The sequence below is a fragment of the Balearica regulorum genome, chromosome 3 (genome assembly GCF_011004875.1).
Source record: "Balearica regulorum gibbericeps isolate bBalReg1 chromosome 3, bBalReg1.pri, whole genome shotgun sequence".
Taxonomy (NCBI): domain Eukaryota; kingdom Metazoa; phylum Chordata; class Aves; order Gruiformes; family Gruidae; genus Balearica; species Balearica regulorum.
In genome coordinates this window covers 113480925-113494948 of record NC_046186.1, presented here as the reverse complement: position 1 = coordinate 113494948, position 14024 = coordinate 113480925, and the positions used below count along the sequence as shown (strand labels likewise).

At 40.8% G+C, this 14024-nt stretch overlaps 1 protein-coding gene across 6 annotated transcripts in view; it reads right to left on the bottom strand.

Annotated features, from left to right (window-relative positions):
• Positions 1 to 14024, bottom strand: part of MAP4K3 (mitogen-activated protein kinase kinase kinase kinase 3) — a 90495-nt gene that overhangs the window by 30720 nt on the left and 45751 nt on the right. For 4 of the 6 annotated variants that reach the window (XR_012834764.1, XM_075749569.1, XM_075749570.1 and 1 more), the window contains 3 exons: positions 4418 to 4476; positions 3194 to 3232; positions 2851 to 2904 (listed from right to left, as the gene is read on the bottom strand). Coding sequence is in view for 5 of the 6 variants with exons in the window: in XM_075749569.1 (XP_075605684.1) it covers positions 2851 to 2904; positions 3194 to 3232; positions 4418 to 4476 (152 nt within the window). In the remaining variant the exon portion in view is untranslated. The remainder of the gene's footprint in view (positions 1 to 2850; positions 2905 to 3193; positions 3233 to 4417; positions 4477 to 14024) is intronic. The other 2 variants (XM_075749571.1, XM_075749573.1) reach the window with 1 other exon arrangement.

Below are 14024 nucleotides of genomic sequence, written 5' to 3'. Positions count from 1 at the left end.
CATTCTTGCACAATATTTTCCTTAAATTATGTTCCAAAGTTTTGGGAAAATATCCAAGTAGTAAGATATCTGTTTACTTGTTTACAGATCAACAACTTGTGTGCTTTGCTTTGTTCTTTTCAGGAGTTTCTGTCCTGGCATCTTATCAATTGCTTTTATTTCAGAGAAGCTGGAAGCGGACTTCTGAGAATGGGTTACCCTGTGCCATGCACTTCACCTGCTGTGGTGGTGGAAATTATCTTCTCTTCATAACATGGGGCCAAGTTTAAGTCCTCTGTCACGTGTGTCCAGGCTCCATTTGTATTTTCTTTCATATTCTTCCCTGCACCTCAGACAGCCATCACAGTGTTATTGAGCAGCCAAACATAAAAAAATCAAAAAAGCCGACCTGGCATAAATGTGACAGATGTTTGTACAAAGGACTGTGTGCCACGGTTTCAACTGCAAGGTTTGTGTGCAGTTTGTTACTGCTGATCGTGCAGGGCAGTACCTCAAGAATTTCTGCTTTCCCGGCTTCCATAACCAGGAAGTTCAAGCTTCATCAGCTTTGCTGCACATGACAGATGAAGAAGTATCAAAACAATCAAAATTATTAAATGGAGAGAATTTTATATTGTTCCCTGAAGTGTGTGGATTCTCTGATGCTATGAATCACCCAGCTTCAGAGTCATGCAGTGGCATTAGTTTGGACTGGAAGGCGTACAGCTGATTCATTGTTTTTGTTCTGGATCTGAAGGGAGAAGTGATCGATGTCACATATGCTCTTCAACTGCAGCTCCATCTCACAAAAACATAAATTAAACAAAAGCCTTGAATCTTCAGTGGGCTCCAGAGAAAGATATCTGAGACCGAGCTGATGAACTGATACATTGCAGCAGAGCTTTGGGCTCTCTTCCTACCAAGAGGAAAGGCACAGATGCAGAATCTGTCTGATCCAAGGTTGAGGCATTCAAGGCTTACCCCTGTGCTTGCTTACAGGAAATTGTCAGGCCCTCTCTGGAGGGCAAGAGTATCTAGGATAATATGAGAAGAAGCAAAAAAATCACCAGAACTTTTTTGGAAGACCATTGGTGACTGTCCTTAGGGTCAGATGAACTGGAACCTCTCTGGAAGCTATCAGGTCCTTTCTTGCTTACCCCGAGAAAGAAAATCCACAGACACATGACAGTGACAGAAGCAGCTAAAACCAATGGTGTTTCAAAGTTCCAGTAGAGCTTGTGCAAGGAACAAAGATCTCAAAGTACTGGGCAAAGTAATCAGTGTAAGCACTTTAAGACAGCAGGGATCAAGAGGTTCCAAGCCCTGGAACATTACTGAAGTTATTATAGAACTGCAAAAAATAGCTGCAAGCAGAGCAAGAAGTAGGGGGGAAAAACCCAAAACATTAAGCAAAAAATGGACAGACATAGAGCTGTACACAAAAAACATCCAGAGATTAGGAACCCAGCTGAGTTGGCTTGCAGCAGCACAGACATCCAGAGCATCTTCACTTAAGGCCATCAGAGTGGAGCTGGCAGTATGGAGTTATAGGGGACCATTACATCCTACAGCACAGGAAGCCTAAGTTATTACCAAGATCTATCCAGCTACAAGCAAAGCAGGTTCTCAGCTTAGTCCAAATGCAGGGGAGCAAATAAATGAGTATCATTATCAACTTCTTCCTCTCAAAGACGAGACATGGGTGCTCCATATTATTGATGAACTGTATAATCAATCATGCCTTTAAACAACCACTTAATAATGAAATATGAACAATTTCTTAAGGAATTAGCAGGAGGGTAAAGCCTGCTAAAAACTGACTAAAAATTATTTTCCTTCTGTAATATCACTTGCATCAAACAGCAAACACTCTTGTTTTCAGAAGCTGATCATTAAACAATGCAAGTTTAATGTACTCATCACCTATGTGACATCTGACACTATCAGTATCTTTACCCTTCTTGAAGGGGGCTGTCCCTCATGCTCAGTACAGTGATAAAAACCTCTGCCTCTGTTATAAAAGAAAAGCAGTAAAATAATTCAAGAAAAAAAAGAGAGAGAGATTTGGTTCTCTAAGAGATAGATGCCAGCAATAGATAACGCATGTTTTGCAAGTTTCTGGTATGAAGCAACAGCTTTCAAAATTATCCATTAACAGCAAGTAAACAAGAATTCTGTCTCAATGGCATCTTTCTTTCTGGTCTTTACATCAGATTTATTTAGGAATGTGAATTTCCACATACTGGCTGTGCATTTTAAATCATTACAGCTCTCATCTGTCAATCGAAAAGAGCCCAAGACTACTTATACCAGTGGAATTTAATGTGAACATTATTAATTTAGCACATGCCTATTGATACTGCCTTTGCAATCACATAACCTTGCTCCCTCTGTGGTAAAGGAGCCAGCTCTACTTTAAAATCAAGCACCCACACAAGCATCCTTCTGAGAATGTGGCAAGAACAAACTTAATCATCTACAGAAGAGTTATGTATATATTTTATGTAATTTTTAATGAGTTTTATTTTAATATACAGTCATCAGTTTTACAGAAGACAACAGGACTGGGGTCAGACTAGCTCAATGTAACTACACCCATATTTAATAGAAGATAAAAGGACAACTGTATCAAGCAAGGAACAAAATTCCTCTCCCCCCCAATTTATCACAAGTTTATCAGCAGAATAAGAAAACTTCTGGTGATGTAATCTAGGAACAACATTAAATCCTTATCTTTAAAAATGCTATAGAAGAAAAAGAATCCTGAGTTATTAGGGATAAAACAGGATTCAACTTTTTTTTTAAATATTCATCTATTCAAGAATCAGCTTTTTATATATTTATTTATTTTTACGAGAAGAAAGGACTTACTGTTTAGGGTCATCATCTGCATCATCATCATCTTCTAAATGTGCCACATGTCCCCTAAGAAAATGAACAAGGTACTATGGCTGAGTTCTATAAAATTACCTTGGCTACTATGAAAAATTCTGAACTCAAGGGCTCTTTTACAGAATTTTACTGCCTTCCAGCTTTTTTATCATTATTATTATTATTCTTTAAAGCACAGCTGCAATCCAGACAACTAAGCCTCTCCCATATTGTCTCGGCAAGTACAGGGACAAGCAAGAACTAGTTGTGACAGACACAAGAAATCAACACACAGAAGACTTTGAAACACACAAGAAGGAAAAAAAAAAAAGAATAGAATTACCGCTGATGCAGTTCTTCTTCAACTGATTTTAAGAGACTCCTTCAGCATTAAATAAGAATAAGAATACAGTTTAATTGTGGCACACAAATTTAATTATCAAAAGCCAGGACAAACGCTACTATTTATTATCAGTAAATAATCCAAAGCACGTTATTTCAGCTGGATTTCAGAACATTCATCAAACATCCACATACAAATGAACAATTAACATAGCTGCTTTTTTTTTTTTTTTTTTTTACACAACACTTTCATATGCATTTATTAATCTATCACTATTAAGTGCTGTGGTCCTTGTTCCTTGTACTGAAAAACAAGAACTCTCTTAGCTTCATCCAATTTAAACCAAATCCACACTATCCAAGAAAATCATAATTTAAAAAAAAAAAAAAAAAATCACACTAACAAGAGGATTAAACTACTACTGAAATAAATTCATTCTTCCCTAGTTAATTTTTGTAACATTCTGAAATTCTTCATTTTTGTGTCTTTGTCTGAAAACACAGACAGGGAGGAATAGCAGGAAAAACACAGGGATGAAAAAAACAGGATTTTGGAAGATATCAGTATTCCTACTTTCCCCATCTAAAAGATTGGGTAAAAACGTCATGTTCTATGCTTAGATTTTCTGCATTTTTAATATGATTTTATTTAGCAAAGCTAGTATCATAATTCTGACATGCATAAATGTGAATTAAGAAATTGGGTGGAAAGGAAAAATTACATGGAAAACTATTTTATCTGATTAATACAACAAAATTATTCAATGTATGAACATGAAGTTAAAGGAATTTGCTGAGACAGGTAAGTTTTATTTTTTTAAAGCATCTATAATTGAATATTCCTAGTGCCCTACAACATGAAAAAAGGCATAAAGCAATGTCAAAGCACTGGTAGTTCCTAGATGGGGTAAAATTGTGCTCTGTGGGACCTATCATGCAGAACATTTTCTCAACAAGCAGACCAAGATAACAGCTCTTAAAAAGGAAGCTTACAGCACCATAGAGACAATATGGTCAACATAGCCCCAAATACTGAAAAGTGCTATAATTCTGTATCATTGGAATTGCTACTATTTTAGAAATAAATAGTGATTTTGAATTGTAACTGACATAAACAAGTTTGACATTTTACTACATTGGTTTCAGCTAATGTGTTTAACACATGTGATTTTTAGATTAAAATGGTCTTGAATTAATTAAAAAGAAAATGCCACTGCTTACTCACTTATTTGCACCCAAGAAGTAGCCACATTGAGGACCATGACCATATTCTAGCTGTAGATCCTACAAATACAAGAGAACAAATCTTTAAGATGAACAAGTGAGCAAACAAATACCCTGTGTCATGCTGCTGTTATCCCCTCTGCCACACCTGAGCTACCAAACGAGCTTATTCCTCTGGCTTTCCTGGCCCCTAACACCACTCTCAGGCCCATCGCACCCAAAAATCTCCCTCTCTGACAGTTTTCTGCATCTCTAATTCCTTTTAAAACTCTGACCGTAGCCCCATCCTTGGACACACAGATCTTTTGCTCAAATAAAGTCAGCTGCAGAAAAGGAAACAAAACAACAACAAAAATATAATAATATTTAAAAAAAAAAAAAAAAGACTTTGTGATCTACCACCCCTCACTGGCACATTATAGTATTCATTTCAGATGGGGAGTAGTTCTGGCAGGGAGCCTGAAATGCCTTTAGCACATGGGGATGTTAAAGAAATAAGCAGAGAGGACAGTAAAAGTGTTTTTATAACTCTGGTTATAGCAATACATATTTTAAGGATAACTATGTGTGTTCTCATGTATACTTTAAAATCACCTTTTGTATCAAAAAGAAAAAAATACAATATTAACAGCAAAGCCAAGCACTCAAGCAATCATGAAGTATCGGCTACTTAGAAAAAGAAGTGGCAATAGGCCTCCAACACTTATTATGCAATAGATGCCATATGCCATACAGATTTAATGCATTAATGGGAATACAGGGACCATATTGAAGCACCATCAAATCTTCATCTGCCAGGAGGATACTGCTATAATTACAGGGTATTTTTTTCTTCAGGTGGATCACAACAGGAAAAATCTGAGCATAAATTTGCTCCCAAAACACTGAGTGTATTCACCAGGAGAAATAAGTTATTGATCACCTAAGTTAGTGATAAATGGAGATACATTGCTCCTTTCCAGGAAACATTTTAAAGGTCTCCCAACATCTTCAGTCCAACAGGCCTCTTTCAGCTGCAGCCCTATAAAAGCATGCCATCCTTCAGAAAGATGCCCAGATATCCAAGCTGTAAGAGCAATAAGCTTGGATTAGATGACAACTCCTCACAGGGCTGATGTCTCAAAAGGGCATTTTTAAAACTCAGAGGAAAAGTCTCACACTAGATTTGCCAGTGCTCCAAGCTCATGAAGCAGAAGTCATTGCACCTTTCAGTTACAGACTGAAGGGCAATCACTTTAATACAAAGCTGTATATATTGTTTTCTGCTTGATGAGGAGTTCCAAGTTTACTGCACCCTCAATTTTGTTCTGTAAAGCAAAACTACTGTAGTAGTTTCCACATGGGTGTTTCTAACACAGCTGTCCGTAGTATTTGATTGCTTCAGTGACTTTCCAAATTTTCCCAAGATAGGCAAGATATTGTGTAAAAAAAAAAGTATGTAATTGATAATTACTTGATGTAAAAGAATGCATAGATCCAAGGAGCTGAATAAAAATTGCAAAGGCAATCCCGATGCTGGCATTTCCTGAGCCATAGAGAGACTGACTTTTCAATCTTCATACCAACTTTATTACACATCTTTTTTCTAGAATTAAACGAAGAAACTACAAAACCACCAATCCCCATTCCACTTCTATGGATCTGATTCACAAGGGCCACCCGACTTTTCCCCTAGACATCTGTCAGTGGAGCTACAAAATTAGGTGACAGGAAAGAATGGCTCACAAGTGGCCATGCCAGCAGGAAGGAAGGCTTGCTCCTCTCCAGGAACATATCCTGGGCAAGGTAGCAGGTACAAGGGGTCAGGTGTTAGTCGTGGCTATCTTTGATCCCTTCTGCTATCCTGATCTTCCTTCTTCACAGTTTCATGCTCCTTCACAGTTTCATCCTCCTCATACGCCCCGATCTCGACTCTCCTGCTCCTTGCTTCAAACAAGCTCAGCAAGTCTCCTTCCCTCAAGAAAGGCCATCCTAGACCCTCCGCAATTTTGGTCTCCTCATTCCTCCCGGTATCTGTCACCTTATCCAGACAATCCCTTTCTGTTGGTCCTCACCACCACAAAGAAACACAGATTTAACTTTCTTTACTGTACTTATATTACTTCGATGCAATCTCAAAAAATTCCACATGTAAGCACAGGTATTTTGAGGATTCAGGCTCTAGAGCAGAAAATAACAGGACTGGAAACACAAGATGTCACCAGACTCACAAAGAAGGAGGTAAAACAGGTTGTGTGTGTCTATGTAAGAAGATGCCAGAACAAAGACTGGGAGGCTGTTGAGAAAAATAATCCCAGATGAGTATAAAGTGAAAATCTCAGATTTCATTAAAGTGACAAACGTTTTGTCTACATATTGCAAAATCACATTAATCAGAAGTGGGAAATGAAGATCTTATGCTGGGCAGAGCCAAAATGTATGTCCATTTTAATTTATACACTGTGCAATGTATGGCTATATATATTGTACAGCAATGACAGGAAAATTAATGAGAGAAAATAAGCAAAGTCCCATAAAACATAAGAAGCCTTCATCTGTCACCAGACTTTTTAAGCCTTACTGGAATTTTATTTATGAAAAATTACATCTGCCAAAATTACTTATGTTTAAATGCTTCAAGAGGACAAAAGCTTTGTTTTGATTCAGTTTACTATTGTGCTGCCTATTAGCATTTATTTGACTATGATTCTAATTGGATATGTATATTTTTTGCCTTAACTAGCGTGTCATTGTTCTTCTAAGCCCTTTGTTTTCACATCAAACATGGGATGAAGTTATCTGTCGCTAGGGAAATTCCTTCTTTTGCACTATTGACAGATATATACTGAGAGCTAGAGAGCTTTCAAAAAGCGCAACACATTTTTTTTCCTTGTACTCTCTATTCCAAATATATCCAGAAGTTATGATTTTATAAACCTTCTAGCTACATATTTGATACAAAAACATCAGTAAATACTGCATATATCCTGCAAAGCCTCCAATGAGCTGTTATACTTTATCAGAACAACCAGTATAGCTAGATTTTAATTTTTTTTTAAAGCCAAACACAAAGGTATTTTTCAACAAAACAAAAATCTTGTAAATTATGGATTCCCACGGGGAAAAACAGATTAGCATTAATTACTAAATAATGCAACAACTGGCTTAATAAAAGCTCCTGCATCCCCAAAGTAACACAACAACTTTATGATTCTACATTAATATTTTAATTTAACATACATACAATGTCAATTAGTTAATTAAAATTCTTTTTAGATCAGAGAACATTCACATGGAATAAATCTGAGTGACTAGACAGATATTTCCCAAGAGAATCTCAAGATCTACAGCCAGTAGGAATGAGAAGAGGTCAATAACCTTGATGTTAAATCAAGGATGCAACCCCAGATTATCCTGCATTCAGCCTCAGGTTACCAACGACCCATTCCTGAACCAACACAACTGTGCACAAGACAGACTGCTATTTGCTGGCAATGATCGCTTTGGAAAAAAGGTAATATAGGGAATAATTACCAGTTCTTCTCAACAGCCTGGGTAATATTAAATGAAGAAGTCATGTAGAAAGGCAAATCACACTTTCAGGTAAATTATATGTGCAAAGTAATCAATGACTTAAAAACAGTATAAAGGTTTCCTCAAAGCAAAGACAAATTTGGTGGCAAGGCCATGCTATGAAACAAATTTCCCAGATATGGTCAAATCTACAATACCTTCTGCAGTTTAAATTTCACAAACTGGTATTTATTTTCTGCAGAATTTCATGATTAATTAATTGTTACTGTAACTTTGACAGTCTTATGTTCCTTATTTGTTCTACAGGGCTAAGCTGTACTGGAAATCTATTTTTAGGTATTCAGTCCTTCAAAAAACAAAACCAAATGTATACAGTGAACCTGCAATTCACAGTTACTTCCTACATTTGCTGTTCCTGCAATCTAGTGAGAAACAAGATCATGTGAAGTGACAAAATTAATCCGCAAAGTGCTGGGTAACCCTGAATTTCAAAGAATACAAATCCCCTTACTAACATATCAAACAAGGTGGCACATACACATCTCTATTTCTCAATAAAATGATGTGTTGGGTTTGCGTGGCAAGGTTTTGGTAGCGGGGGGGGGCTACAGGGGTGGCTTCTGTGAGAAGCTGCTAGAAGCTTCCCCTGTGTCTGACAGAGCCAATGCCAGCCGGCTCCAAGACGGACCCGCTGCTGGCCAAGGCCAAGCCAATCAGCGCCTCTGTGATAACATATTTAAGAAAGAGAAAAAACAGTTAGAGAGCGCTTTTGCAGCCAGAGAGAGGAGTGAGAAGATGTAAGAACATCTGCAGACACCAAGGTCAGTGAAGAAGGAGGGGGAGGAGGTGCTCCAGGCCCCGGAGCAAGATTCCCCTGCAGCCCATGGTGAAGACCATGGTGAAGCAGGCTGTCCCCCTGCAGCCCATGGAGGGAGGATGAAGGGGTGTAGAGATTCCACCTGCAGCCCGTGGAGGACCCCACGCCGGAGCAGGTGGAGGCACCTGAAGGAGGCTGTGACCCCGTGGGAAGCCCGCGCTGGAGCAAGCTCCTGGCAGGACCTGTGGATCCGTGGAGAGAGGAGCCCACGCCAGAGCAGGTTTGCTGGCAGGACTTGTGACCCCGTGGGGGACCCACGCTGGAGCAGTTTGCTCCTGAAGGTCTGCACCCCGTGGAGGAGACTCACGTTGGAGAAGTTTGTGAAGGACTGTCTCCCGTGAGAGGGACCCCACGCTGGAGCAGGGGAACGATGAGAGGAGTCCTCCCCCTGAGGATGAAGAAGCGGCAGAAACACCACGTGATGAACTGACCGTAACCCCCATTCCCCATCCCCCTGTGCCACTGACAGGGGTGGAGGTTTGAAGCCGGGAGTGAAGTTGAGCCTGGGAAGATGGGAGGGGTGGGGGGAGGTGTTTTTAAGATTTGGTTTTATTTCTCATTCCTCTACTCTGTTTTGCTTAGTAATAAATAAGATGAATTCCCTCTCTAAGTTCAGTCTGTTTTGCTCGTGATGATAATTAGGGAATGACCTCTCCCTGTCCTTATCTTGACCCATAAGTTTTTTTAGTTATACCTTTTCTTCCCTGTCTAGAGAAGGAGGGGAGTGATAGAGCGGCTCTGGTGGGCACCTGGCCCCCAGCCAGGGTCGACCCACCACAAATGATTAAGCAATTCCTATCACATTGCTTTATAAAAGAGGATGTTAATTTAAAAAAGACCCTAATATTACCTAATGCATATGCTATACTTTTAATGCCTTTATTTCACTAAAGAGTGCATTCTGGAATTTCTTTGGACAGCTTAACACATCAGAAAGAGCAAGTTATATGTAGTTGGTTTTTTTTTAAACATGCTAAATATAATTCTTCACTGGTGACTGACTGAGGTTTTACTGTACATTACTGCTACACAACCACTGTTCCCTTCTTCCCTTGCATTTCAGTTCTCTATGCATTTTGCCTATGAATGTCCACTTGGCACAAACAGCACTATTTCATACTCACGTAATGGAACATCACTACCCTAACCAGCTACGGGAAGGCCTCAATGCAACAGGCAACTGTATGCAGCATTTTTAAACTGCCTCCTAGCAATAAAATCAAACATCTCATTTTCTCTATTACTTTCGCTAAGGCAGAAAATACCCAAAACATACAGGGAAGGAAAAGAAAGACAGAAAAAAAAATACATCCCAAACCCTCAGGCACTTTCCCCCACATTTCCACTTATTTTATTCTGATCGTAAGTACCACACAGCATTTCATTACCAAAAGCTGAACAAAATATGATGACACTCTCTGAAATTCAGTGTTGATAGCTAACGTAATTCTAAAAACATATTGCAACTAAGTAGAATAGGAGTCTTCACGGCTTGTAACAAAGGAAAAGCATATGCATGCATGTGTAGTGAGGAGAAAAAATACTTACACCAAAGGCAGTAGCTTCTGGGCAAAGTTCTCTATTATCTATGTCAATCTCTTTAATTAAATCTTTTCCTACCAATATTTTAGTTCTTCTGCCACAAATAATTAACTAACACAGAAAAGCTATGCTGAAACATTGCATTCCTAAAATTGTTACCAATAACTATTATAAATTATTAAACCCAGAATATACTTTTACAAGCCGAAAACAAAACAAAAACTAATCATGACCAAATTATTTAAATAGTACCAAATGCATAAATGCATCTGGAAATACAACAGTGCAGATTACGTGGTAACTGCAAACCTTTTAATGAATTCTTTGCTAAAGAAGTCTAAAATGAATGTTAAGCTCATAACAAATGAAAACAACTGTACATTGGAACCTGAGATATCAAATCCAAGTTCTGTTCATCTCCTCTGCCACCTTCTAAACCAGTAGAATTCAACACCTTTCACTATGTCTTGAATACTCCAGGCTAAATTAAATAGAGGCCAATGAAGAAACATTTAAGTTTTCCCCTAATACAAAGAAAAAATAAATGACTAGTTATAGTGTTACAAATCAGTTAGTATGATGCAGAATAGGACCAGGTGGAATGCATCCAAGGTGCTGAGGTAGCTGGACAACATTATTATGACAGCACTCTCTAACAAAAAAACCAAAACACACCCACAAACAAACAAACAAAAAGAGTGGGCTACTAGTGAGAGGAACCTCAATAAGCTAGAGGAATAGGCAACAAGACACCATGGGGTTTAGCATAGCCAACTGAAAAGTCCTGCAGCTAAGACAGACCAACCACATACACAAGAAGAGGCTGAGGACAAGCTGGCTGGAGGCAGGAAGAGCAACTCTGCAGAAAAGCATTTGGAGGTGCCAGCAGACAAGGAGGGGACTACACATCAGCAGCATGCACTTGTGGTATAGGGGGCCAACCATAGTGAAGCCAGAGGGGGCTACCCACTCTATTTGGCACTTGGAAGGCAACATCTGCATGTGGTGTCCAGTTGTGGGCTTCCCAGGACAAAGATGTTGACAGATTAGAAAGAAGCCAGCAGAAGGCCACTAAGATTGCTCAAGTGATGGAGCAAGCAGAACAACAGGAAAGGCTGAAAGAACAGAGCTTTTGTAGCCTGGAGAAAGTAACTGGTGTCTTCATCTACCCCACAAGGCATTATAGAGAAGACAGAGCTAGACTTTTCTGAGATGCACAGCGAAAGGACAAGAGGCACTGGGCACAAGTATCAGTAATGGAAACTTTGGCCATAAGGAAGCAACTCATCGCTATGGGGACAGTGCAGCCCTGGGACAGGGCCTAGAGATGCTCGGTTGTCTCCATCCTGAAATGGATTCAAACTTCAACTGGACAAGCCCAACGTAAGCTCTGGATCTAGCTTGGAAGCTGCCCCTGTTTTAACCAGGAGTAGGCTAGAGATGTCCAGGGGTTCCTTCCCATCTCATCTTTTTTGGGGGATTCTCTGATGGTATTTAAAACTTAACAAGGTATGCAGCTCAGTCTACTGTATATGAACTGGAATTATTTTTCAGCTCAATATGAAAGGGCAGAAAGACTTTTTGCCACAATATTTCATTGCAGATCAGGATAACCTGAATGAAAATATTTTTAATTGCTCAACATGACCTCTTGTTTTGAATCAGAACAACAGTAAGCTCTCTTTCTCAGAAATGGGGCTTCTGGTACCAGAAGCCAAATTCTTGTACAGATTCCCCTTGACAGACTGGCACAGAAGGCAAAAGCAGGGACTGGGAGAATGAAGAACCACCCACTGTAGGAGAAGATCAGGTTTGAGACCATCTAAGGAACCTGAAGGTGCACAAGTCCATGGGACCTGATGAGATGCATCCGCGGGTCCTGAAGGAACTGGCGGATGAAGCAGCCAAGCCACTCTTCATCGTATTTGAGAAGTCCTGGCTTCCCACTGGCTGGAAAAGGGGAAACATAACCCCCATTTTTAAGAAGGGAAAAAAGGAAGACCCAGGGAACTACAGACCGGTCAGTCTCATCTCCGTGCCTGGCAAGATTATGGAGCAGACCCTCCTGGAAACTATGCTCAGGCACATGGAAAACAAGGAGGTGGTTGGTGACAGCCAACACGGCTTCACTAAGGGCAAATCGTGCCTAACAAATTTGGTGGTCTTCTATGATGGGGTTACAGCATTGATGGACAAGGGAAGAGTGACAGACATCATCCACCTCGACAAAGCATTTGACGCTGTCTTGCATGACATCCTTGTTTCTAAATTGGAGAGACACGGGTTCGATGGATGGACCGTGCCGTGGATAAGGAACTGGCTGGATGGTCGCACTCAAAGAGTTGTGGTCAACGGCTCAATGTCCAAGTGGAGATCAGTGACAAGTGGCATTCCTCAGGGGTCAGTACTGGGACTGGCACTGTTCAACATCTTTGTCGGCGACATGGACAGTAGGATCGAGTGCACCCTCAGCAGGTTTGCTGACAACACCAAGCTGTGTGTTGTGGTCGACACGCTGGAGGGAAGGGATGCCATCCAGAGGGACCCTGACAGGCTGGAGAGGTGGGCCCGTGTGAACCGCATGAAGTTCAACAAGGCCAAGTGCAAGGTCCTGCACGTGGGTTGGCACAATCCCAAGCGCAATTACAGGCTGGGTGGAGAATGGATTGAAAGCAGCCCTGAGGAGAAGGACTTGGGGTATTGATTGATGAGAAGCTCAACATGAGCCAGCAGTGTGCATCTGCAGCCCAGAAAGCAAACTGTGTCCTGGGCTGCATCAAAAGAAGTGTGACCAGCAGGTCAAGGGAGGGGATTCTGCCCCTCTACTCTGCTCTGGTGAGACCCCACCTGGAGTACTGCATCCAGCTCTGGGGACCCCAGTACAAGAAAGACATGGAGCTGTTGGAGCGAGTCCAGAGGAGGGCCACAAAGCTGATCAGAGGGATGGAGCACCTCTCCTATGAGGACAGGCTGAGAGAGTTGGGGTTGTTCAGCCTGGAGAAGAGAAGGTTCCAGGGAGACCTTATAGAAGCCTTCCAGTACCTGAAGGGGGCCTACAGGAAAGATGGTGAGGGACTGTTTATGAGGGAGTGTAGTGACAGGACAAGGGGTAATGGGTTTAAGCTGAAGGAGGGTCGATTTAGATTAGATGTTAGAAAGAAATTATTTACTGTGAGGGTGGTGACACATTGGAACAGGTTGCCCAGAGAGGTTGTGGCAGCCCCACCCCTGGAAGTGTTTAAGGCCAGGTTGGATGGGGCTTTGGGCAACGTGGTCTAGTGGAGGGTGTCCCTGCCCATAGCAGGGGGGTTGGAACTAGATGATCTTTGAGGTCCCTTCCAACCCAAACCATTCTATGATTCTATGACCCCACCACTCATAAGTACAACACATCACCTCTGAGAGGTGGATGCTGTTACACATACAGCAACAGCTCTGCAGAAGCTGGGTTTAACAGCCCTTACCTCCCAGCTTCTCTCTACCCCATGCACCTCCCTACTGACACAGCCATTTGCAATGCCACATAGGGAACTTCAATGAGGAACTGATCTGGTGGAAAAAATAACCTGAAAGAAGTTGCACATTTTCTTTCAGGATGTCATATCCTTGAGGCTACTTCTAAACATATGCTTAATTATAGCAAAAACATTTCAACTGACAGAAATTTGGTCCTACT